General features: G+C 37.4%; 1 protein-coding gene across 11 annotated transcripts in view; it reads right to left on the reverse strand.

Moving 5' to 3' along the window:
- MAGI2 (membrane associated guanylate kinase, WW and PDZ domain containing 2) overlaps nucleotides 1-26,699 on the reverse strand; it is a 701,395-nt gene that overhangs the window by 481,715 nt on the left and 192,981 nt on the right. For all 11 annotated transcript variants that reach the window (XM_058021985.1, XM_058021981.1, XM_058021983.1 and 8 more), the window contains exon 2: nucleotides 8,420-8,536. In XM_058021985.1, coding sequence (XP_057877968.1) covers nucleotides 8,420-8,536 — 117 coding nt within the window. The remainder of the gene's footprint in view (nucleotides 1-8,419; nucleotides 8,537-26,699) is intronic.

Raw genomic sequence — 26,699 nt, forward strand, 5'->3', positions numbered from 1 at the left:
TCATATAGTGTCATGAATGTAGTTAGTGACCTTTTTGAATTAAGGGAGTGGGCACAGAGCAGGGTGTCCAAACAAGCCAGGAAGGACCTGGGCTCCAGCTGCTGTCAGGAGACTGCTGAGCTGCAGGTGCACTTCAGAGACATCAATGTGAGAAGCTGGATTTTTGGTAAACTCAGCCAATGCTTATGAATGCACATGAATTTCTCATTAGGCACCAGATGATCTACTCCTGATCCATCATCACTACCACTCATTTGCTTTTTCTTATGGTTGTAGATGAAAGCTCCAGAAGAGAAAAAAATCAAAAGAACCCCATCCTCCCAAAACTGACATTGGACCTTTTTGTTCAATGATGCAAATACAGATTTAGCAGTTTAACTGGTCATTCAGTTTAGAATATTGATTCTTTTCCACAACTCTTTTTTTTGTTGGTATAGTTCTGAATTTCTAAGGACAGTTTTTGGTGTTCCATGTTCACTGTTCAGTTGTTCTTCAGTTAAAAATCACCAAGTAAAGATTATCCAACTTTCTCTGACAGTTTATCTTATCCAGACTGAGAGAAAACACAGATATTTAGAGTATCTCAGCTTACCTTAGGAAAAAAAATCAATTTTTGACCTATTTGACTGCATGCAGATGGAGGCTAAATTCACCTAGAGGATACATTTTAAAAACTTTTAACATCAAAAGGCAATTTGGAAAGATGATATAGGAAAAAAATACTTTAGAAATCATAGGAAGCTTACACTCAACAATGCTGCAAATTCAGTTCATCACATTTGTAATTCTTAAATTTCTAAGATACTTTGTTTATTTAAGGAGAAAGGTCAGTAGCATATCTAAGATCTCCAGGCCTGAAAACCCTACGGTCATAGGGAGATACAAACTTCCAGCTGCTTTAGGCTGTTCAAGAACTATGACTTGTACTTGTGAAATAAGTTATTTGTGGCCTCTTCTATTGTTTGCTATTCTAGTTCTGCTGAGGCAAGGTACTTCACCAGATTCATGCTACTGCCCTTCCAGTTTGCTGTAAATAATCAATAAAATTAGGGCTATCATCAAAACTCATTTAAAAATACCAGTATCCTTTATCCTTTTGGTATCACGGGAATTAGAGAACCCATTTTGCAACACTAGAGAGCCTCCCCAGAGCTTAAATAAACACTTATTGATTCCTGGGGACAACCAGCAAAAACTAAACTCTCATCTGGAGTTATGCATGTATTACATCACATATAAATAACCCCAGACAGATGTGATGAGCAACCTGAGATACTTGGCATCAGTCTTTAAATCACATGCCAGGTAACATCAGTGAAGGAAGATATGTGATAATATGTGATAAACTTTTGTAGGAAAGCAGCTTTAGAAAGATTGGGTTTGCAATTTCAGAGCATTTTCTTATCCTTTTTTTCACTGCTAAACCTTTAGTGACCTTAGTGATATTGTATCAGCTTTCCAGTTGGCAGGACATCAGATTACCTGTTAGAAAAATAATTTATACTGGCACTGTTTAAAAAAAAAATACTGATTTTGGATGATTTGGTTTTTAAAATGGGAGAAAAACGTGATACTTAAAAGAGCAGAAAGGAGGGAATAAAGGAGGGAAGAATGGGAGAAGGGGATAGAATTATCAGCCTCAGTGTTTGTAGATTTGATTTGGGCGCAAAAATCTCTGAGAAACAGAACTGCTGTAACTGTACAGCCAATGAAAGCGTCCTAATGTCTTCATACAACCTTCATGGAACATTTAAGCTACAATATCAGAAGTGGTACACAACTACTCCTCTTAAATATATTTCAACTGTCCTCACTTCCTACTACAGTTCTACCACACCAGACACATTCCTTCACCCCTTCTTGAACTGTATTTATTTTCTTTGCATACATGTTATTTTAACGTGAGTACTTAGTCACTGAATACCTAAAAGCTGATGTCCCCAATATGTAGAACTGAGAAATTTCTGAGGAAAAAAGACAGAAACTATGTACATTTTCTCTCTCATGACTAACAGACAGTATAGTATTTTCCATCAGTGTTATTTGTAGATATAGTCTGGACATCTGTTGATCCTAATTAAGACCTTAATTAAAATTGGGGTTTACCTTGATAAATAAATTTTAATTTTTTTTCCCCCTGGCTTTATTTTTATCTACTTCCTGCTGAAGGCAATGCAGTGCCTGCAGCCCAAAGATGCTCTGTGCAGAGGCAATGCTTTGTACAAACTGATGGAGAAGAAGCTGACTCCAACTTTTATTACCCTGCTCTGAAACAGAAAAAAAAGTCTCATAAAATAAGATGAAAACTCAATACAAAGATGTATAAGCTAAATTCTTTTGACCAGGAATTCTCAGCGCCCTCAGAAGAACAGGTCATTGTCCCAAGTGCATTTTCAGTGGGTAATTAGGAATACCGAATGCAGCAGTGGAAAACAAAGCAAACTCCACAGGCAACAGTTTAACCACCACTCCACCTCATGCAGGACATTTTAGGCATTGTTGGTGCTCTGTGTTTTTTTCAGCTGCTCTTTTCCTCTTCTATTTAGGCTGTCTGTTGTTGGAAGCAGTGACAACTCTCTCATCTTCTGGTACATGTGGCTGTTCTGCAAGCAGCACAGTGGGGCCCTTGTCTCACGTAATTACCTGAGTTTGCCTGAGATGCCAATGGCTTCACTTTAAGTACACTTTGGAGATGTGCTCCATGAGATACACAACAAGAACGTTGTTAAGAGCCCTGCATTGCTCTGTTCTGAACCATCAAAGTCTAAGCAACAGCTAACACTGGAAAAATAATGTAGTCATTAAAGCTAGGTACTGTTATTTCCAGGGATGCAGACATTTCTTGGCAGTAAGGTATGCTAAGCACAGGTTATTTTATCCTAGCAATAGCTCCATATGACGTCAAACTGGCAGCTCTTTCACTGACAATACCTCTTGTAAGATACTTTTGACATGAACAAACTTGTAAGAAAAATATTATACCATTGGCAAGTCTGTTTCACACATTTCCATTTCAATTTTCTTGGCTATACACTTTTTAGAAGAAGAAAAAAAGCATTTTTCAGAAAAGATTGGAAAGGCTGAATATTTGTCCAAATATGGATTAGTCAGGTATAGCTCACAACCTTATCCAGAGCAGCAGAACTATGCACAGAGAACTTATGAGTTTGGCTGCCCTAAACCAATACAGAATTATTGCCTACTTGAATTCTGCAATTCTTTTCTCAGCTTGGAAATTAGAAGCCTCATATGAAAATCTAAGTATGTAACATGGTTTTAATTAAGTATTTACTAACTATTGTGACCAAAATAAAAGGTATTAGAAGAAATACAAATTATGATAACACCGATCATTAGTAGAGGAAAGTCTTACACACTCCCAGAAGTTCTTTATTTATGATTGGTACCCATAAAGTAGATTATGAATGACTAAGGTTTGCCAATAAGGTTTGCACTTCTCTGACAAAGGAAATGACATTGTTTGTTTTGCATTGTTTTGCAGATGGAGATTTTTTGCAGATGGAGATTTCTTCAGGTTTGAAAGTGTGAATTCCCCTGCAGCTTCAAGTATGAACATATTTTATTGACTTTAGTACCACCAAAGTATAAGCTAATGACTCTACTTTTACTATATATGATAAATAAAATCAACACCCAGGAAAAAAAAAGCATCACTGCATGTACTTTTTCTTCTGATAAGAGGACCAGACAACAAACATAAACATGCTGTAAGATATAACATTTCAACAGTACACAGATAACATTGCAGCATGAGGGTTAAACTTATATATAGACCAGAGTAAACTAAAATACAATAGAACAAAATTATTTTTGAAAAATAGACTCATTTATGTTGAATCAAAATAACCTGAATCTAAATATTCACAAAAGATGGAAAAAAATAAGTCACAGTGGAAGTAACTTATTAAGTGTTCATAGGTGTCATATTTGCAGCGCAGTGTTAATTGTATTCACCTAACACAGAGCACCCATGACATCGACAGGAAAGCTGAGAAAATGGAGGATTTGTTATCATAATTTGGTATGTGGGAAACTGCCGCCCATAATGATTCCATTTCTTACCCCTGGTCACTCACATACAACACGTGGCTCAGTTACAAACTTAACTTTTTTTCCTATGCTGCTGATAAATGTCTTAAATAAAACGTCCTTCCTCCAATTTCTGTGCTAATGGTAACACTGCAATATCCAGAACTGTAAGGCTGAGCCATATACCCAGTCCTCTCTATTCTTACATAATTCCTTTCTTGTCTAAACTGAAAAACTAGGGAGGAAGCTTCCTCATCCCCATCATGTTTTTAAAGCTATTTTTTCCCCCATTTTTACTGTGAAGAAAGCATTCCTGGGCAGCATCCTCCTACATCCTCCAGCAGGATAGACCATCTGAGCTACTGTCAATCTGAAGTTATATCCCAGAGGAAATCAATGAGCTTCTCTTCCAATTAATGGATGACTTTTTACTTTTATGAATCAGCTTGTACTTGACTTTTTACAGTGCTGTTAAATCACAATGTTTTCCACTATCATTTCACATTCCCTGTCTGGAAAGGAAGCATACACTGATTCTGTTCTCAACCACAGCTACCCTGTTTTACCAGCTCTTAAAGAAAATGGAATTTGCAATTGCTGGAAAGGACATATCAAAGAGATAGGTCTGGCCATGAATGTCACTACCAAAACTGCTTTCCTGTGATTTACTCTCCTCAAAGCTTTATTCTTGAGATGACACAGTGCTAGAGCCACCTCTTCTCACAATAGTGAAGACTGGGAAGCTGCTTGCCCACATGGCAACTGCAGTTTGCTGAGAGCACTACCAAGCACAAGATGCAGCATGACCAAGGTGTTGTCTGCCTATAGCATTCAGAGCCCTACATGTGTTTTGTGGCTGTTCTCCAAATCCCTAGATTTGGATGGATAGTGTCAGACAGTGCTGAAAGCTACCATGTTTCACCATGCCTATTTTTCTGTAGGCATGGTAAAACGTAGTAGTGCACAGTAGTGCTCCTATATATCTACAGGAGTAAGTTTAGGACATGAAAAGTGCTAAAATTCTACAAACAGGAAAAGGGGAAGAAAATGCATGACACAAACTTCACCTAGGTCTTCTCAAACTGGAAAATGAGGAACTTTTCTTTCCCCAAAAGTGCCTTGGTAACAGCTGCATCTTGACTGCTGCAAATACAATTGTACATCCTACCCTGGGACATATCCATATCATTCCTGTTGGCAAGGCAGGGAAAACCAATTTCATATGCACTGAGACCTGTGACACTTATGGAAGGCAGCATTTGACTCTCAGGGTTATATGGTCATTTCTAATTTAGTAGAAAGGGGCACTGCATTACCAAAAATAGAGAAACATAAGGATCACAAACCCAACCAAGTCATCCCATTCCCAGGGGCTACAATTTCTGAGGGCAGAATTGATCCATTATCATCACATCATATGATTCTGGTCCATCTATTCTCTGGTGTACACAGGGATGTACACTTGTATAACAGACAATTCAAAGTCTTACCTGGAGTCATAGAACGTTAAGGGACTGGAAAGTCCTTAAAGATCATCTAGTCCCAACACTCCCTACCTACCATGGGCTGGGACACCTCCCACTAGAGCTGGCTCTATAAGGCCTTTTCCAGCCAGCTTTAGACACTGCCAGGGCTGAGTCCAAAGCCCAACTTTATCTAGTTTTTAGTAAATACCAGTTGAGTTGTCTAACTTGAGTTGACTTACCCTGATTTAGAAAAGGTATGGATTAGTTCTCTGCTTCCTGGTTTCATAGAGAATATTCCCTTATAAAATGCAAGTGAAAGATGGCTTAGTCTGACCTAAAGGGCTGAGAAACCCATGGTCATGCCCCACTGCTCTGCTGGGGCTGGTGCTGCCAGTGTGAACAGAAAGCAAAGGACAGAAAAATGCAAGGTCAAGGACTCTCTGTAAACCTTCTAATGGTTTTACTGGCAATTATGCCTCTGTAACAGAGCAAAGACTGTGGACGCATTTTTAAAAGGAAAATGTTGCCACCTATTTTTCAATCTTTTCCCCCCTCTTTGTGTTACAACCTTGTCATTGGAAATTAAGTCTATGCTGTCTGCAGTTGGGTTTCCCTCTCTATTTTTCTGCACAAGAATTTGACAAAAATGAGTGCTGCTTTTGCTGCGTTGGTATCTGTTGACAGATTTGTAATAAGTTCATGGTTAGGTGCACTCATAAGTGAACTTGTGGGCAGTGGTAGAGGCAGTTAAACATTACCAGTGTATACTAGGACAACCAAGCAGTATTCTCAGACTATGTACAGAGCTTAAAAATAAAATACTGCCCAGAGCAGAACATTGTGAATACCAACACCCTTGAAAGGTAAGTTTGTAATTCAAAAATTATTGAAATTGTATGAAAATAGGAAAATAGTTGAAAATATTTTCTGTCCCAGGCATGAATGCTGGGAACAGAGTAAAACTGCATTAAAAAAAAGATTTTCACCACAATTAGGATTTGGAGAAAATTTTGGTTGCAAACTGTGTGATGGTGTCCTTTTTATTTGACTGATTATGAAAAATTCTTTAGCTAATGAGATATCCTGTCTGCATTTGATAATTTTTCTTTTTTTTATATACCCACTTTGAAAAAGGATTAGTTTCATAGAATTTTCAAGAAAAATTTGAAGAAAATATACCAATTAGGCGCTATGGAGTTTTTTTTGGTTGGTTTTTTTTCCTACCACTACTACTGAAAAGAATCCTCCACTCTCCAAGAATATTTGCCAACTTACCTGGCAAATCAGCACCTGCCATCTGCAACACTATAGTATATTTCAAAATGTAGTTTTTACTTCGAAAAAAATGCTCACTATATAATACAATACTGAACTAAGAATTTAACAATCTAAAATAACACAGAAGATGGAGAAGCCACAGCAAAAATAAAAGGTTATATTGTTTATAGGTTCAAATTGCAGTCTTTGTGGTTGTAGTGTTACATTTTGAATGACAAATTTGTTTCTGTGGGTACCATATTTTACTTGACACTACTTTATTATTGCCTTGAATGTAAACAAAACAATCTCAAAAAAAATACTCATTGTGCCCATATTGCTGACAGTGTCTGTCATACACTTGTGTGCAGTAGTTGCAATATTGTTGTCTTTTCCTTCTTTAACCTGAACCTGTGGCACTAATGAGCATGGACTGGGGTTATAATAAAAACATGCTTAGGCTAATGATGCTCCCTGACATCCTCTGAAGTGGGATTTAGTCTCAAAACTTTTTTGTACATGCATTTCTACTTCAGCTGTGATGTTTCTCAGCATTTTCAGACAAACTTAATTCATCATAACTCTCACATAAATATAACATTTTTTGTTTTCTGTATACAGGTAATAATTTTTAAAAATTTTTCTCCACCTTCCTTTCTGATCAGTTGCAAATGGAACATTAGAAATTAGGAATTTATATTTATTTTTTAGGAGGATCTTTTCAAAGCTCCATTCTTTAAAATTATGAAAGTAAAAACACACAGTAGCATTCACATCATCTCAGCTTTCAGAGTACCCACTCATTACCATGTAAATAGCACGGCCACTTACTCAGCACACCTTTCTCTGCCTATCATTCCAGTGTCAAGTCTGTAAGTTCAAAAGTGCACTCCTATTTGCCAAAACCAGAAGACCCATTTTATGTCTGCTAAGCAATTATTTTATGAAGGAAGAATAATGGATCTTCAGTTCATTTTAAATGATATATTGTCTGTCAGCCAAGCAGATCTGTTCTGAAAGGCATGGCCCTGACAGCAGGGCATGGCTTGCGTGACTCTGCTTGATTTCATGTCTACTGCTGAAGTAGCTGAATATGGTCAATACAACAAAAACCATTTCAGAATTTTCAGAATATGTTGAATATTGACTTATGTGGCAACAAACACATTTGCAAGACAGTACAAACTTTCATTGCCATGCCTGTTGCATCAAACAAAATCTAGTTTATACATTTCTTCTTTTGCCCTATTGCTTTCTAAGCCCAATGGCATTATTACACAATGGATATGTGAAACATGAGGCAGATCAAACTCTCTCTGTTGAACATCCACTGAACCAGCCCAGAAAACTAGTGTTTTTTCCCTTTAAATTTGTGCTTTCTGAGACTACAGAAGAAATAAGATTATTATTATTCTAGAGACAGACTTTATGAAATTACAGCTTCGAAAACACCATGAAAACATCAGCATTGAACAGCTGAATTTCTCAGCAGTAATGTAGAAGACTGGAAGCAAGCCACAAATCTATTTACTGGTCTGTTTTATCCACAGATCACCTCCTCAGGCACTGCAAAGGGCCTCAGCAGCACCCACCCAGACAGCCTATTGGCACTAAAAAGGAGGTTTGTCCATCTCCACCCTACTTACATGGCACGGTGCGGAGGTAGAGATTGTCTCTTATGATCTGCTGGAGCTCATGGTCCACCGAACCTTTCTGGAACCGTAGATTGAGGTAGTGACGAAGGTCCTTATCAACAATGCCTCCTGTCAGGGAAAAGACAAATGAAAGTACAATTGAAAATCATATTGCTTTGATGGAAGCAATGAATCACTTGTGAAGTCTTTGTGGCTCATTTTCCTTCATGGTTCTGTCCCGATGGAGGACAAAAAGCACACAGAGCTTTCTGGTTAAAGCATGTGGTTGGTACAATATTTTTCACTATTGATAATTGCAAAGGTTAAAAAAGCTAATGGCTCAATAACTGGCTCAAATAACTGGCTAAACCTGTACAATTCAGAAAATAAATATACGATTATAGATAGAGCTGTCAATTTTCTTTCTGCATAAAACTTGAACATACTGTTATCATACAACTACCGATATATGTACCTAAATAATAAAGTATTAGGTATTATATTTCCCATGACTATGTATGAATTTCCCATTTCTTATTAAACTAAAAATCTTGGTTCCAAATCTCTCTGCAGTGCTCAGTGGCTTTAGTCCGTGTGTAACCAGAATGAAATGTGGGTGTATTTAGTGATCACATAAATGTTATATGTTCTGGTTTATTTATATTGATAGAACTCACAATTGAAAGAGACACTATCAAAAACGAGGGTTCATCTTTTATTTCTACCACCAAAAATGATACTACAACATTCCAGCAAAGTAGTGCATGTGGCGGGAAAACTGAGTTAAAAACCTTGTATTTGCCACTTTTACTATAACTTTAGGACAAAACAATTTCAAATACTGACTGGAAGATGTTCCATTATGAAAGGCATATCTATAAATCTAATCCAACATGATTAATAAGAATTTCCCAATATAGTTTCTCCCAATTTCTCTTAACCTTGAAAAGGGATCAAATATATAATTATGGAGAAGTCTATAAATAACTCAATTTCTTCACTCTCTGAAATTCTGACATAGGAAAAATATAGAAAATCATTACTGCATTGAGTTCCGACATACATTCCCAAGATGAAAAATTGCAAGTAGATAGATCCCTAACTTGTTGCTTCACACATGCAACCTTAAAACATTTTTTCAAATGTCATTTGCTATTGAACTCTCTGTCAAAAGCCTTATTGACTTAGACTATATAAAGATTTTCCTGTAAATAGGAACACATAACATCTCTACCGAATTATTTCAAAGTAACTGAAGAGCACAAATAGTTATAAATTAAAATACATTTCTTCTTACAGATATTCCTTATCTGCCTGCTATAAGTCCATAATGTTATTACTGCTGCCCTTTGTCAGTAACTTCAAAACCTTTTGTTCCAGGTTTATAAAAAGCTTATAAATGATTTCTCTCTTCTTTAGCTAAAGGCAAAAAAGCCAGCAAACTTCCATAATCAAAAGAAGAGGGGAAAAAGCACCCCAGCTCATAAGACACAAAATACCTGTATGCCTGGTTCCCTGAGGCTGAGAACTTCCATATGGATCTTTGTTCTTCCAGGATCCTCAAGCTCTAAGTAATCTACTATTTTGTACCACTAACCCTGTTTCTTGCAATAGAAAAGTTTTTTGCAGATGCCACCATCCTTACTTCTAATTTCTTGTGAGATTTCTGAGGAGGTTGTAGAGAAACTCCCTGAGTCTGTCCTTTGTGATCGGCTGCAGAGAGCAAAGGTCCTGCAGCTCTTGCTCTTCTCACTCGAATGTACAGAACATGCCCAGTGATGCAGATGCTTTTTGGCAGCCTGAGAAAATGCCAGCTCGGGAGCAGCAGCTGTAGCCTGCCCACTGACACAAACCTGAATCATTCAGCTTATAACATTAGGAAGTTTAGGAACCTACACATATTTCTGACCCTCAAAGTGCATTTTTTATTTACAGCCTCTCATTTCAAGCACAGCCATTTAGTTCAACATGTGTAATGAATGCACTAAAACCTCCTAAGTACTTCATAAAAAGAGTCACCTGATATTTCTGGCAAATTGCATATTCCAAACCAGATATAAAAACGTGTATTTACAGGAAGAGATGCCTACAGCCTTGCGTTTGTTGCATGCAATTCAAAAGCAAGTTTCTAAGAGAAATAAACAGAAATAAAATCATGGTGCAAAGGAAATAAAACTTCAAAGCACAATGGAAAAAAAAATTTCTTAATATCTGAGTATATAATATAGAGTTTTGTGCATTCTAAAGAGCAGTCAGATTAACTACAATTAACTACAATGTAAAATTACAAATTTTCTTCTTCAAAAGTAATTTTGTTGTCTGAACTAATTCATGTTTTTCAATACTTTGGGCATAAACTCCTTTTATTTTTTTTTTTTAATCTGGTATAACAATGAATTTTTTCTCCTGGGAATTTTAAAAAACAAAATAGTTCTAGAGCTCAAAATAAAATAGATGTAGCATATTTTTAGTTCATCCTTTCAATTGTCATTCTTTTGCTTTTCTCCCCTAAAAAGTTCTGTAGTTTTACCTGATGCTTTTTTAAAGCATATTGACTCCAGAAGTGCTTTTGTGGTATTTAAAGTGCCTAAGATTTGGAGCAGCCTGATCATTTTGAAGCACAATCAGAACAACAGCTTGCGTGTGCAGTTATGGGTCCAGAAGACTTTTTGCAAGAAAACTGTAGTGAATTGCAAATATGTAAACCAGCCTTGATTCAGCAGCAGTGAATTACACCTTGTGTTACAGACTATATAAAGCAAGAATAACGTGTAATAGTAATAGGACTGTGTCCTCCAAAAGGCTGAAAATAAGACACAGAAAATGTTGTCATTTGGTTTACTTGGTAGGGAAAGAACAGTGACATTGACAGTAAGTTCATAGAAAAGAAACAGGAGAAAAGCACTTTTACAGTCAGTAACTACTATTTAATGGCCCTATCCAGCACCGTCAGACAAGTGACTGACTTGGTTTCTGTAGAATTCAGCTTCCATTTATTTTCTCTTTCTGTAGAACATCAGAAGTTACTGAGATGTTGAAAAATCCCGGACATGAATGTTATCCCCTTCTTTTCTCTTATTCCCAGGTGCCCACAGTGGGGGAGCTGGGGATGGTGCTCAGGGACCCCGGTGCCCATCTCACCATTCCACAAATCCCCAGCGCTGCTGGGGCTCCCAAGCTGGAGCTCAGGGGGAAGGAGCTCCCCCAGGACACGTCCTGCTCACTGCATGTGACAGCAGCAGGGAGCACTGGTGTGTGCCAGAGGTGTTATACAGCTCAAGCTTCAGGAGCCCAACCCAGAGACCATGATATACAGGGGTTTTTGGCCACAGGAGGAGGCTGACAACTGCGTGATGGAGCATTCACTGGCTTGCAGCCATGCAGTGCTTTTATGCTTTATTTTCTTTTGGCTGGCTTGAGGCATGTGCTCTGTTCCAGTTTCATTTCACTCCAATGAATCCCTTTGCTTTGCTAGCTGAGAAACATAGGTTGTGAATTAAATACTTCCAGTAATGATCTCTTGCATAATGTATATGTGGTTTACCAATCATGATGGCAAACTCATAACCATGACCGGAGTCGATTCCAGACATTATAAAATAAGACACACTTGGCTGAACTAAAAACTGCTCTGTTGGCTTGTTATACTGATGAATCTAATGGGCAAAGTATAACTTTTTACAGTGTTCTAATGCATTTCTCTCATGTTTGCTGGTCTTTATAAAATCTAGTAGAAAAGATCAATCAGAAAAGAAATACAATAAAGGACACACAGACAAAAGGGTACTCAATAGTTTGTAGATCATTAGAAGATACAAATCTGAAGATAACTGCCCTTTCCAAGAAAATGGCAGGGATAAATGTTTATAATTTTCTCTAATTCTAAATAATGTAACAGTTTTTTTGTAACTTCCTATGTGGTAACTCATTGATGTTCCAGCTGGAGTCTACACCTGCATTATATTTTCCATGAAAAACATGTGAACACAAACATCCCTCTTGTTCCTGCAATGGTAGCTCTAAATCATTTGTTTTGCCCTTAAGACATTTTTATTGGTGTAAATTTTCAACAAACATTTCTGAGTATTCACCCATTAGTATTTGCTCATCTTGTATCATAATCTTTCATTGAATTGACTTCCCAAAACGTGGTGTGGTAAATTTTTTGGATTTTTTTAACAGTAAAACCAATTGTGTCTCTTCTGAGTATAATTTGCCTTAGGTATTTTATTTGCTGGGATTAAAATTCATAAGATTTTAGTTTCCCTGGCTTCCATAAATACTCCTGGTTAGAAATATCTATGAGCAAGCAAGAATTTTAGATCTATATTTGCATCTGTACATGCTCTGCATCTGGAGAAACTAGAGGAAATATCTTAGTATTGTTACTCTGTGAAAGCAGACAAGATCATAAAGTTTCAGTATAAACTACCCCCTCTCTTCTACTGCTCTACTTCAACCAGATTGGCTCTCCCTTTGTTTTTAACAAGCTTCTACTTCTGACTTTAAACATAAACCATATATTTGGCCAAGTCAAATGCCTTGAATGAGCTGGCTTTCAGCAGCTTCAGCAGGAGCATTCTACTGGAGTCTCATCCAATTATTTATTCAGGTGGCACCTGCAGCTTCATATCCAAACCACGGGGTGGGTCTGTAGCCATCTGAGAGCAGCTCAAGTTTCTTCTGCACCACTTCAGCAGAATACATGCAATTTGGTGCCTGCTAGATTAATTCATCCTGCACTGTTCACAGATAATCTAATTGACCTTTCTGTAAGTAGCCTAAATTATTACCTTAGTCCTTTCAATCAGCTATATCAGGAATATCTGATTTATTATTTTTATTATCAGCTATATCAGAATATTATCTGATTTATTATTATTCTTTTACCCAGGAAGGTGAGTGCAAGAATATTTTTTGTGACTCTCTGGGATATATCAAAGAAATCTTAGTCATCACAGGTAAAAATCTGTGTGCACGGTCTAAATGCTCATTTCTGAAGGCCTTTTCAAATGGTCTGGTAAGAATCCAGAATACCTGAAATTACTGTAGAGAACCCATCTTAGTAATTCCAATAGTTTTAGTGGCAGCATGACCACTTATCTTTAAACATCTCTATAATTTTTTCATTCTGTCATATACAACCTGTTGTGAGGTGACCTATAATTCCCTCTTCCTGTCCTGTTCTCAGACCCACACACTTCCAGGCTGATGGAAAGAAACCAGAAATGAGCAGCAGTGAGGGATGGGCACCACACAGCTGTGAGAAAGCCCACGTCAGCCACAGCTCCCAAACACACCCTCTGTCTTACACCCTGAAAGATTTTAAGCATAAACCAAAATTTCCTGCTGTATCCCCTGGTTTTTCCCCAGATGATCCTCTCAGAAAAAGAGCACCACAATTCCTTTTTCCCTCCCACAAGTTCAGTGACATTTTATTGTAATCAACTTTAAAAAATATCCTTAAGATATGCTTCATTAAAGAAAAAAAAATATTATTTCCACTACTCAGATGAATTCATTTTGTTTGCAATACAAATGGTACTTTTTAAACAAATGAAATGTGTCTTATTTTAATAATTGAATAATAAAGATCTCAGGCATTTAAACATATGAGTCAGTATAAGATGATTTACTTTAATAGTTTCTTTAACTGCCACCAGTTAACCAGAAAAATCACTTTGAAGAGAGAATGTGAAAATTCCAAGTAATATGAAAACTCTTGGTTGGATTTTAGAAGATTCATTATTAAAATACAGCCTGTAGTTAAGCCTATTATTTGAGGGCAATCATTCTCAACAAACCTATCTGGTGCTCAGATTAGTACAAAGATAAGTGTCAGCATTTCCCCAGTCATGGTATAATGGGCATTCTCAACAAGGGATGATCCTTCAAGTCTCCATGCAAAACATGGAAACACCGTAACAGTAAAAAACCACTTTAGTAAATAATAAGAGGTATTTATTTCACTGTCAGCCATCAGCTGAAGATCACACATTTTATTTTAAAGCCTCTCTATCCCTAGATTAAACTGTTCATCATCTTTGCACTTCTGCCTGCCTTTCACCACTACCTTCAGCCAAGTCTGACTCATCTGCAAAGCTCAAACCTTTGGGGTGAGCTCTGAGCTCTGTGGACCGTGTGTGATGGAGAAACAAGAGGGAATTCTGCATGAAAATCCTCAAGGAAAAAAAAAATTTCTTTCACATTTGGAGCTACTCCAATAAATGGTATTCTATGATCCTTGAATGGAGATCTAAACAAATTTCAAGGCTTTGGAAAAGATTAGATCTTGGTATTCTTCTATGTGCTATATACAATGAAAAACATTTTAAGATCTAATTTATTGATGGAAAATGACCTTCTCTTTCATAGCCTGCTATTTTGTAGTCTCTTTGGCTATGGATTGTATTACTGACCTTTTTGCTTATGGGCCTTTTACATACACATGTATCATATTTATAGCACTTAGACTTGCATCCTTAGCTTTATCCTTTGAGTTCTTCCTCCTAGTGTTTTAAATACAAAATTTTAAAATATAGATTGTAGGATTTACAGGTTAAACTGCATGGGGATGACACTACATACAGACTATATTTTCAAACCTGCAATAAATTCTAGCCAATGACTGACTTTCTCAATTATGTGAATTCATATTTGGATGTATGCCTCTGTACAAATATGCAATTCCCTAATCTCCACAGATGATGTATTCCACCTGCTCTCCTCAGACCAAGAGGCTGGCTGAGGTTTGCACACTCTTTGATCTTCACAGTGGAGAAAGTTTCCATTTTGTTTCTGGGAGCAGAGGAGTCCTCGCTGTCTAAGGACACCGTGTGTTTAATTCACCACTGTGTTACACCTGCCTTTGTTGTACCTTCTGGGGTAGTCTGAGGACCAGATAAACAGGAAACTCTGGAGCAGCCACAAATGAGACCAGCACCACAGGGGAAGGCTGATTCTAGGGGCACTGTAAAAGCATATTCCCTGGATTCATTTTCTCAGTTTTTGTGGCTAGCCTCAAGCCTCTGTTTGAAATGTGAAGACACAAGTGTGCACTGTGCTGGAAGCAAAAATGTGGTTTGTAATGATACAGAGAGGCTGTGTCAGCAGGAGAATCAACTGAGCCAAACACATCTGCATTTTGTGCTTGAACTCAGGTTGCTGAACTTCAGCTCTTATTACAACATAGAGCTCCACTCCTCATAGCTAGAGAGAGTTTTCCATTGCAAAGCCAGCTGCAGCACCTTCCAAAGGCTGCTAGCAACATGAAACATGGACTTTCTAATCTCAAAGTTACCCCAAGTCAACTTCAAAAAATGCACATTTAGCCAGTAAAATAATTTTGTACCTTTGCTGTTTAGAGGTACTTTGTTTTGTTTCCCTAAGTTTACTGCTCAGCACAATTCTAGATTGAAGTTGCTGGGAAATGCCATGATTTAACTGGCTGGTAAAAAAAGTCCAGCTGTCATTTCTGTAACAGAGAGGACAGTTTGGGGCACTTTGCTTTCAGAATACTCATCTTTTATTTGGTGCTCCATTTAATAAGTGTATAAATAAAGTGATGTTCAAATAATGTTGCTGTTCTCTACAAAACCTGTTTTGAAATGAACTGCCTTTTACTCCAGTTTTTCAAATTCACTAAGGCTAATTATGAACCAGCTGTTTGTAGATGCCTCCAGTTTATCAGTGATTTTATTTTTAATTTACACACAAACTGTAATGACTTCTACTGAGCTATTTAAAAGACTCATGTTTCTCCTACTAGACTTGCTACAAGGCAAATAATTATCTTTACAGATGTTTTTGACAAACATAAAATTGTAAGAGATCATACATTAACTTACAAAATGAGAATTTCAAAACCCTCACTCATCCTGTGAAGTCATATAAAGGCAGCAATATTTTCTCTTGAAATTTGTACATATTTACTGAAGTCTTTACTAGCAGTCAAACACTACCTGGCATTCAGATGCTCCCACTCTGGGAAATCTCCTTCTATTTGGTCAAAGGGTATCACAACAGAGTATGAAATTTGCTAGCACCGATGTTTGTTACGTAACCAAGCTCTCAGATACAGCTCCCAAAGAAAGTTCTAGAAACTCACTTCAAGAAGTCAGTTGGAAAAGGGAAAAAATAGTATTGGTATTCTTTTAAGACAAAGCCTCTTCAAAAACTGATGGCACATAAAGATGAAAACTCACAGAACAGATTTAACCAGAGATTGACTTTATCATACTAAAAACATTTGAACAGATTAGTAAGGCTGGTTTTAGTTTCAGAAAAACATTTATGTTGTTATTTCAGTTGATACATTTCCAGAAAGATGTTTTGTATTCTGGGAAGATCTATATTAGTCAGAAATATCCAACAGAAAAATTTAATTAATGAGGAAAAAAGAAGTCATGAAAATATAAGAATTTTATTTTTATCTAACTGTGGCAAAATATTTTTAATGTGTATACTTGGAAGAAAAAAACACCCACGTGCTGCTCTCAGAAAAAAAGAGACAAATTGAGTTCTCTGAAAAATGCAGCATTAATCTACAATACACAGTAATGCTGATAATGGGGGCCTCATTTGCTCTGCCCGGATACAAATTGTGCCTCACTCCATCAGTGCAATTCTCTGTGCTTCAAGGGTGACTCACCCAGCGCTGAAACCCTGCAAGCCCTCTTGGGGTCAGCTGGTGCATGCCCAGAACACCTCCAAGAAGGACCTGCTCAGACAATATTCCTCAGGAATTCCACACACATCTCACTTGTACCAAAAGCCACCTCTGCTGTCCCCATCCAGAGCATCTGCAGTCCCCTCTGAGCCCCATTCTGGACCACCTGCCCCTAAAACCCAGTGCTGGGAGCTACATGGATAGATTGCCAGTCTTCATTAATGTTCTGTTACAAGTTCTATTAGACAAGCAAAATCAGAACTTGTATGTTCAAATTTCTCTTCCAGTGGGTGTTGTCATTAAAGTGCAAGTGTTCTCTTTTCATTACATTGCAAGGGTTCCATATTGCTAGAATTTTGTACCTCCTTGATGTTTCTCGTAGGCAGCTCCTCCAGGCACTGACTCATCCCTGTCCTCACAGCAGCCACCTGACTCAAATTCCCCCTTAGCCAACCAATCCACCCTTTTATAACACTCTTCTTATTGGCTACAGCTGTTAAGATCAGGCCTGCTTCTAATCCTTACTAATTGGCTCAGCTGCAACTCTTTAGGGGGTAAGATTACTTTCTATATTACCTTTATTTACTTAAGTTCTATCCCCCTACAAGAGGACAAATATTCTCCTGTCCTTGCTTTGAGTGGGTAAAGCCAGCTCCTCAAAAAAGTAGATAGAAATTGATCCCCACCTTTAATGGAAAAGTTACTGTTCTGTTTAATACTCTTTTTCTATTAATACGTCAGTACAACTGTTCATTTAGTAGGGACACAAATATTCTTTTTCTCTAATACTCTTTTCATTTTATCTTTGTGGAAGACAACTGTGATGGAACTTTGAGGTCTGACATGTATTTAAATAAAATATGAAAGACTGAATTGGAATAGTGGCATAATTTTACCAGACTTGAATTATTTGAAAGGTATTTTACTTAAATCATAGCTGCACAATTTTAATTGCTTGAGATAGAGACTTATTTTCCTTACTTCTGGAAATAATATTGCCATATTAATAGGCTGTGAATTGCTGACACTTTGTAAAAAGAAAAATTAATATGGGTAAAAGAATCCCAGTAATACACAATTTATGAGGGAAGTAAGCTCACAGAGGTTACCATTGTATGAGTTCTAATAATAGTTTAAAAATATGATTTAGGTTGGTATCTGAATAATGGCAGCCCAGTTTTTTAAAGTCTTTGCAGCATCTCAGTCTGAACTCGTAATGTACCATGAAAAATCACTACCATAATACATTACTTTCTTGCTTTCTGATAGCACGACAGCATTTTGCAGACTTTGTACTCAAGAAACTTGTCAATTCCAAACTCAATTTTGCAATAGATAAACGGAATTTTTGAGTTCACAAAATTATTGATAATCTCTGAGGCTGAATTGCATATATGTTATCAAAAGTGTTTCCTTTCCTGAAAATGCTGTATTCCAGAATCAAGTTTCATTCATATGCCATTCATATCAAGTCAAAACAAGAGTGAAACACTGAGAAAAATTAAAATGCTTTGCAGCTATTTTTCAGCAATGGGAAATTAGGCTGCAAATAAGCCTGAGGCTGCGAAGGTATCCTCCAGTTTTACAAAGAACACAATACTAAGCGCCAGACAAGTGTCACAGCCCTCTGCATCTCACCTGTGTGGGATGTTCCTCTCAGCTTGCAGCCCACAGTGGCACCACCTCAGAGTTATCACACAAGTTAGCCAGGACAGCCAGAAAATGTCCCAGCACACAAAATGAAATGAGTCATGCTGGAAATTGAGAAGTGGCACTTCTGTCCCCAAGCCAAGGGCAGGGGAGTGCCTGGGCATGTTGAGAGGCCACTGGAGCAGTGGATGCTCTGTTTAGCCCTTGTGGGATAACACTGGAGTGGTGATATGCCCTACACACTAAGAAACCTGCCTTTCAGTCAAGGCAGAAGAGACTGAAGACACTGGAGCGCTTGAGGTCACTTGGAACAAATTCTGCTCTATTAGTGGAACAGGTCATGTTTAGGCTTAAAAACAAATCAGACAAGATATAACTAGACTAGCAGTAGATGTAATATTTAGAGATTTACAAGCAGATCATACTGTTAATTCCACTGAAAGGGAATTAACACCCTACTTAGGTGTTAATTAAATGTAAAAATATTTGTCATGACAGCACTCAGCTCCAGGTACCAGAACATTCCACACTAGAGAACTATTGCTCTGGATCACAGTCTGGGTTGTTGTGTTGGGTGGTCTGTCTCTGACAAACATTTTGTCAAGGCAAAAAAAAGAACCATCAGTCTGGATGTTCTGGCTCTGCAATGTGGCAGGGCAGACAGCCTCTCTAATTCTGCCTCTGAATCATTCCCACTGAGGATACAATTCCTACAGTCACTCTTTTTTACACAAATGGAAAGGAAAATCTTCCTACTTGTCTCAGTGATAAGCTGGCAGGATGAAATGAAAGCAAATAAATAACCACAAAATACAACACAGAGATTTGTAGATGACAAAGCAAATGATTGCCATGTACTTACTGCTGACAGAGCTTTCTAAGCAGTGCAACACCGTTCTTCACTTCCAGGCACAGCCAGACTGCATGAGCCCATGGCTCTGGATCAGACAAAAATAGTAGATCCCCAGCATGCAAACAAAATGCAGCTTCAAATTAGCCTGGTCTCAAAAACCTACAAAAATGGGACTGATTTTTTAGAACAAAAAAATGGAAGTCTTTTTAACGCTACTCAACAAACACTTCAAAACTGCTGTATGTGTAGCCAACAGAGCAGCGTCTTTATGCCATCAAAGGTACCTTTTGTGTAGAATGGTACTTTAGCATGAAAGACAGCACTTGGTCTTGGAGCACTGAACCAGCTGCTCAGTGCATGAAGAGGCTGTTATGTTCTGGGATGGTCTCAGTTGGTTAGCTGAGTCCCCTCGTGCTGATTTAATTAGCACTGCTGGAAAATGCAAATGACCAAAAGAGGCACTGTGCATTGTGCAGAATTAGATTGTGAAAAATATGTGTGCTTACATAATATGTTTCAACAGAGAAATAAAATGCTCCTGCTCCCAGGAGCTGTAGGCAGGCAGATGGTGGGTACTCCAGCAAGATCATGCACTCTGCCTGCAGAGACAAGATGCCCTCAACCTCTGGGGAAGAGACTGCTGCTGCATTTCTCTAATACCCCAGTCTGCTGAGGCACAGAACAAAACACACAATTACAGCTGGACTAAAATTGCTCACTCTGCATCCCCAGAAGCAGAAAGGTGTCACATCAGGGGACAAAAATGAGATGACAATCTGTAGGTTCACTTTGTTACCCTTCAGGCACATTGTCCCTATGGCTGTGATCTACTGGACTAAAATCAATATAGTCTGTAGTTCAGGAGTATGCCTAGTGGTTTTGCAGAGAATTTATTACATTTTCACAGTTGATACTTAATTAAAAGAGAAAACTAGAGGGATAAAATCATGGGACAATAAAGAATTTGGCAAGCCACTGAGGTGTGGATTAATAGTTACACATTTCCAGTTTTATCTGTGCATGTTAAGGTCAATATCAATCTGCATATGGTACAAAGCCATTAAAAGAGCCTCAAACACGAACATTATCAAGCAGGATGTGCCTGTAATTTCACCTGCCTTTTCTGTAGAGATTTTGATGCATACCCCATAAAATATTAGATCTGTACTTTTCCAATGCCATTTCCTTCATTTAATGCTACAGGTCGAATATACTGTAAGTAAATTTTACACCATATAAGAAATGCCAGCAGTCAATTTACCTTTTCCTATTTTTAACATGCTTGACAGTATTAAACTAGCATGCAGATATAATGGAGAGACTTATGGTTTTAAATCAGGAAGCTAATAAAAATTTTCTGTTTCTCTAAGACTGCAATAAAACCAGAAACTAAAACAATAAAAGGCCGGATTCTTGGACGCTTGTACAGCTGTAGAAAAGTAAATTTCTGTTCATCTCATGTATTCTCTTCTATACATGAGAATACTGAAAGGAATTTCAGTACTTGAAGACTGAAAGGAAACAGAATAATTTCAGTACTTGGCTTAAAGACTTACCTTTACCCATTTTGAACACATTTACTACTGTGAGGCCTCTTGGACAAACACTGGTGAACTTGGGCCTCACATGCAGAACAATGCCAGTGTGCAAGTCAGCTTGTTTACTCATCCTATACTAACAAGCTCAAATAATGCTAATGCCAGAGTAGGTCTGCATTCAGATTTTGGGGTATAAGGTGGCAGAGCAGAAAGACACAGATGGTTACATTTAGGGACTCTGCAAGTGTCTATTTTGCTTTAGGAAATGAGGCAAAGATGATGGCACAGGATGAAACAATGACTTTAAAATGCATATTTCATGCAACAAATAAACTGTATAATCTGCTGCACATTAGGAAGGATGCTGTTTGTTTCAAGTGTCCCTTCAGACTAAAATGTGCTAAGGGTTCAATTTGAACCTTGAGATTGCTTCAGAAAGCTCCTTGAGCTGCCAAGTGATGCCCCAAAACTGAAAGTCAGTTTACATGACAGAAGAACTTAAAGATTGCAGTGGACTTGCTCAATGTGAAGTTCCCAGAAACTTTATGGATAACTGAAAAAATAATGCATCTTGGGGATCAGTATTAATAGAGAGCAGTTCCTACTGGCCCTGCCAGCCACACTGAGTCCTCAGAACAAGTGAACCCCACAAGACAAAGGCTTTTGATGTCCCAATATTGGGTCTGTATAACAGACACATCTGTATCTTTATACCTCTATCTTGCAACAGATGTCAGATCTAAAGAAATGCTTCATAAAAAAGGAAGTATCTGTATGTGTCTATATCAGTATAGCACAAGCCACCCACCCTAAGGACCTTCAGACTCTATAATACTGAGGGCAAGAAATATTTTTCCTTGCAGTCAAAGAACATTATAAGCAAAAAACAATTTAGACCCCCTGCTAATCAGATTTCTTTTGCACAAATAACATGTTGCAATGGTGTCAGAATGTCAGTTTAACTCAGATTCAGAACCAGTTTCTACATCAATATAGTGAACTCCTGAGGGGAAACATCTAGAGCAGGGGAGCTCTCTTGTGTTAACTGAGACAGTGAGGGAAGTGAAAATCCTGTTCATCCCAGCAAAAAGAAAGAAACCAAAACATTTCAAAAAGTTATGAATGTGTGATGTTGGTTGAAGCTTGGAACAGAGCATCCATGGCTGGCTTAGAGACTGACTTCAGTTGAAGCTATGATCTTATTCCTGAGGTGAATTCAGAGGTATTCCATAAAGCATCTGATTTTTGGTGCTTTAATTAAACAAATGGAGGAGAGACAGTTCAAAGAAAATTGAGTAGAGCAGTCTGTCCTGTACTGCAGTCTGGAGGCATCCTTGAATCTGCAAGAGACTAAAGACACCATGAAAAGGGGATATGGCTTTTGTTCTTAAGGAACATATAAAAGATGTAGTAATTCACCAGTTGTCAAAGAGGAGCTGGCAGATGCCCTTGCTCAGAAAGGGAATAGTCAGTGTAAGAAAATATCAACTTTTTTTGGTTGGAGATATCTCAACAACAAAGGAATGCCATACATCAAGGAAAACCAAGAGGAAAGCTAACTTCTGAGGATGCTGCCAGCACTACAGCACCTCCTAAAATGTGTCAACTGGTTTAAGCCTGGTGGACTCACAGTGGGCCTCTCACAGCTGGCCCTTTATGGTTTATCTTCAATCAAAATGAATCCAGCCTGTATCTTGTGATACTGATCTGAAGGAAAAACTCAAGTATAAAATTAATTTCTCACTGCAAATGTTTCTCATGCTAGACAATCTCTCTTTTCATTCTATACTAACTTATGCTATGTGTCTTGTTTTTGCTTGTTCTGCAAGCATAATGGTTATCTGCTGCCCTAACAAGTACCCAAAAATATACTCATTACTATTGCTACTTTCATCATTATCATCATCATTATTAATAATATTAATGCCTGTATTAATCTGTGCCAAAAATAGAACACCACAAAGGGAAAAAAGATGCATTTTGGGATAGCAGCCAAATACTACACCACAAACAAGAAAAAAATGTTACTAAAAAGGCTGGATATTAGAAATAATTTATGCAGAGTTTCAGATTCAAACAAGCCAGGCTGCCAAAGGCTACTGAAAGAATGATTGGGTTAGAAAAATGTCACTGAGCAATATTTATGTCTCTAAAATTGGAACCCAGTCATGAGACAGTCTTAAGATTACTTCTTTTTTGTTTTAAGGCAAATTACATTTTCTGAATTTCTGCATCAAAAATGTGGGTAATTTAGCAGCATAACACAGAGAAAAGGCATTTCTATCATTTGGTGGCTGCTGATTTGGAAAGATCAAAAACCACCCAAACATGAGCAAAGGTATGCAGTTATATTTTAAGATTACAGATATTAATGCTTGATGTTCAAGGTCAGAATAAACCCTTTAGATCCTTTAGTCTGACCTCCTAAATGTTGCAGGATATGCAACTTCAACCAGAAGCCCATTAATTCATGTTGCTACAGCTGTTTCCAGAAATATCTACAGTCTTGAAGATGGGAAAAACTGACGACCCTTTCCTTTCTGTGTGATTTCATTGGCCTTACTCTTAAAAATATATGCCTAAATTTTAATTTGAATGTCTCTGACTTCTGTTTCCAGTCCTTGGTTTACAGTACCCCTCTCTCCCTTTAATGAAATACCCATAACTGCTCCGTGAAAGAAAGTTTATGTTGCAAATTAAACCTATTTCTTTCTCCTTCGTTCTCTTCCTTTTCCTGTTCTTTTTCTCCTATTAATATTGAGATGAACAAACTGAGGGAACAAATTTCTCTGGTTTTATATCTCTTGGACATTTCCCCCTGCAGCTGATTTCTAATTTGTCTACATTGCATATAAAGATAAGACCAGAGCTAGACACAGACCCCTCACTGCCACTCACCCCAAGAGCCACAGAGGACCCACGACTCTACCACCACTGGAACTGAAGGAAATTTGATGTTCCTTTAGAGGAACCAACTGAAATTAACTCATGACTCTTCTGAAAAGTCTTTCATTTCTTCACAGGGGCAATAGAACCCTGTATATTTAGGAGTATACTCCTGTATATTTAGGAGTATTTCGGTATCAGAACAAGAAAGCTTTTAATAGTAATGAAATAGGCTGTCACAGACACAGAAAAACAAGGATTCAACACAACTATGAGAAATAGGAAAATTACAATACAAGAATAGGATCTATTTTATTAAAACCATCAATCATGACATTCAATGCCACAGGTGACCAGTAAGAAATATGCTCTAAGGGCTATTTGAAAAGACTAAAGTATTTACTGTGATTTCAAAGTCAGCCACTAATATAGGAGGTGGATATCTATGTATACTTTTTTGTGATTTGGGCCTAGATAACTTTGGCATTACAAGATGAAACTGCAGGAGAAAAGATGGAGTACTTTAAAACAAACAGAAAAATCCTTGCAAGAAATAACAATAAAGTCTTAAACATTATTTCCTATATGAAAACTGAACTTGCACTTTTCTGCAAAAATATCCTAAACATTCTAATTTGCATTTACTCATATAGTTTCATAATTTTCACCTTCTTGCCTAAAGTTTATAGGTACTGATATCCCTAAATGGTGAAGTGGCTTATGACATAAAAGGAACTCTGAATTTTACAGCACAAAGATGCAAAATGAATCAATTTTTGCCCTGACCTCCATAAACAGGTTAAATCCTTTGCAATTAGTATATTAATATTTACATCCCAAACTAGATACAACACAGAATACTCCTACATAAAAATAATTGCCTGCATTTAAAAGACAAGTATTTTGACAGGTCCTTTTTCCAAGAAATATCAACTGTGATTCCCTTAGAAAAAGCTTTCAGGACTTTTTGAGCCTGTTTCTCAACAAGGGATTTTTGTTTGTTTGTTTCCAGTGCTGGCATGCCTAAGAGAGGAAGAACCAAAGTTCATTTCCAGCTATTGCATTTAAAAGTCTCAAGAAGGAAGGAGTAAATATGGCTTCCTGGTTTGCCTGAATAAAAATGTCATGAGCTTTATTTTAAAAGAAATTTAAATTTGTGTATAAAGAGTTTTTGTATTTGGAAACAATTGCCAATTTATTCCAAGGTCATATAGTCCTCCAAAAGCTATTTTGGAAGATCCTTTATTGGAATAAAACATTCCTTTACAGGATATTTCATTAAAAGATGCAGAGTATCAGTTAAATGTGTACCAGGCATCTTCTGAAAAGTAGGATTTCACATATTGTGGTGCTGCAGCTGACACCAGATTTTGAAAACAATTTTTAACCAGGGCTTCCTGGTACAGATTCCCTACAGACACCAGATCAGCTGCTGCCAAGTGCATTACAGGTGCAAGAGAGTACCTGAGAGGTGGTGGAACTTCTCTTACCTCACAGTAATATGATTGACTTTTTTGTTGAAGAACGAACATCTAAGAGGTGATAAGAGTCTATAAACAGCCCAGTAGAGCTCTTTATTCTCTATTTAGGCTATCTTAAAAATGTTAGATGCTCCAGAAAGCTGAAGTATCTGGTAAAGTACATACACATTTAAAATAAAGCTTTGTTTTCTTTCCATTGCTAATTAGGTGGTCAAAAAAACCTCCTTGGATTTCATGTGCCAAAGGCCAATCAGAATAATGCTGTCCTGTTCATAGACTGGAATCAGTTGAAGAGCACATCTCCCAGGCTGGATAATAAATGCCTGCTGAGGTGCTGTCTTAGAAGATTCATTCAGACACCTTTGAAACCATCATTTGAAATCCATTTGTAAAACCAGCATATTTATGAAGTTGCATTCTGGATCAGGCAGCTCCTATATTTACTGTGTTTGGAAATTCTAATTCAAATACCTACAGAAATTGAGTAAGATCAAATTTCACAGCTAATCTGCTGCTGTGCTTCACCATTTACTATTTGCACATAAACATCTTTGCAGAAAAATATCTCAGTGATGTTTTCACATCAGTAGGTTTTAGCAACAGCATGCTACACTTTTACAAAAATCAAATTGCTACACTGTTACAGAAGGACTTTTAAAAATGTGTTGATGAATCTTGCAAAATGCTTGGGATTTCTTCCAGTAGGATTTTTATCATAATCACAGAAATATGCTCTTTGGTTTTCAAGGAAAAAATTACTTAACAAACTCATAGATTCAACTGCATGAAAGCAGAGGTATTATGCTGTTAGCTTATTCTCATCAGTTGATTTGCTTCTCCCTGTACTCTTTTCTCCCAACATAAGGCTGGACTGTAGCTTTTACACTGCATAATCCTGAATAAAAATACTGTATTTATAAAACAAGGGAGTTACAGTGACAGAGGAAAGGAAATCCATTAAGACAAATTTTTTACATTTAACTTGTTAGCCAGTTGCTTTCATCCCCACTTCCTATACTTCTCATCTTTCAAGTCTCTAGTAATACTATGAAGCAGAACTCTACATGACTAGTATCTGCAAGGGTATAAATTTCAGACTCCCTTCAAAATCCCTTTAGACTGGTTTCAAAATGGAAGGCAATTTTTTTCACGCAGAAGAAAATACCTGTGTCTGATCTTCTGAACTTGCAAACTCCAAAGAGGCCACAGAGGGAGA

The sequence above is a fragment of the Melospiza georgiana genome, chromosome 4 (genome assembly GCF_028018845.1).
Source record: "Melospiza georgiana isolate bMelGeo1 chromosome 4, bMelGeo1.pri, whole genome shotgun sequence".
NCBI classification, from domain to species: Eukaryota; Metazoa; Chordata; class Aves; order Passeriformes; family Passerellidae; genus Melospiza; species Melospiza georgiana.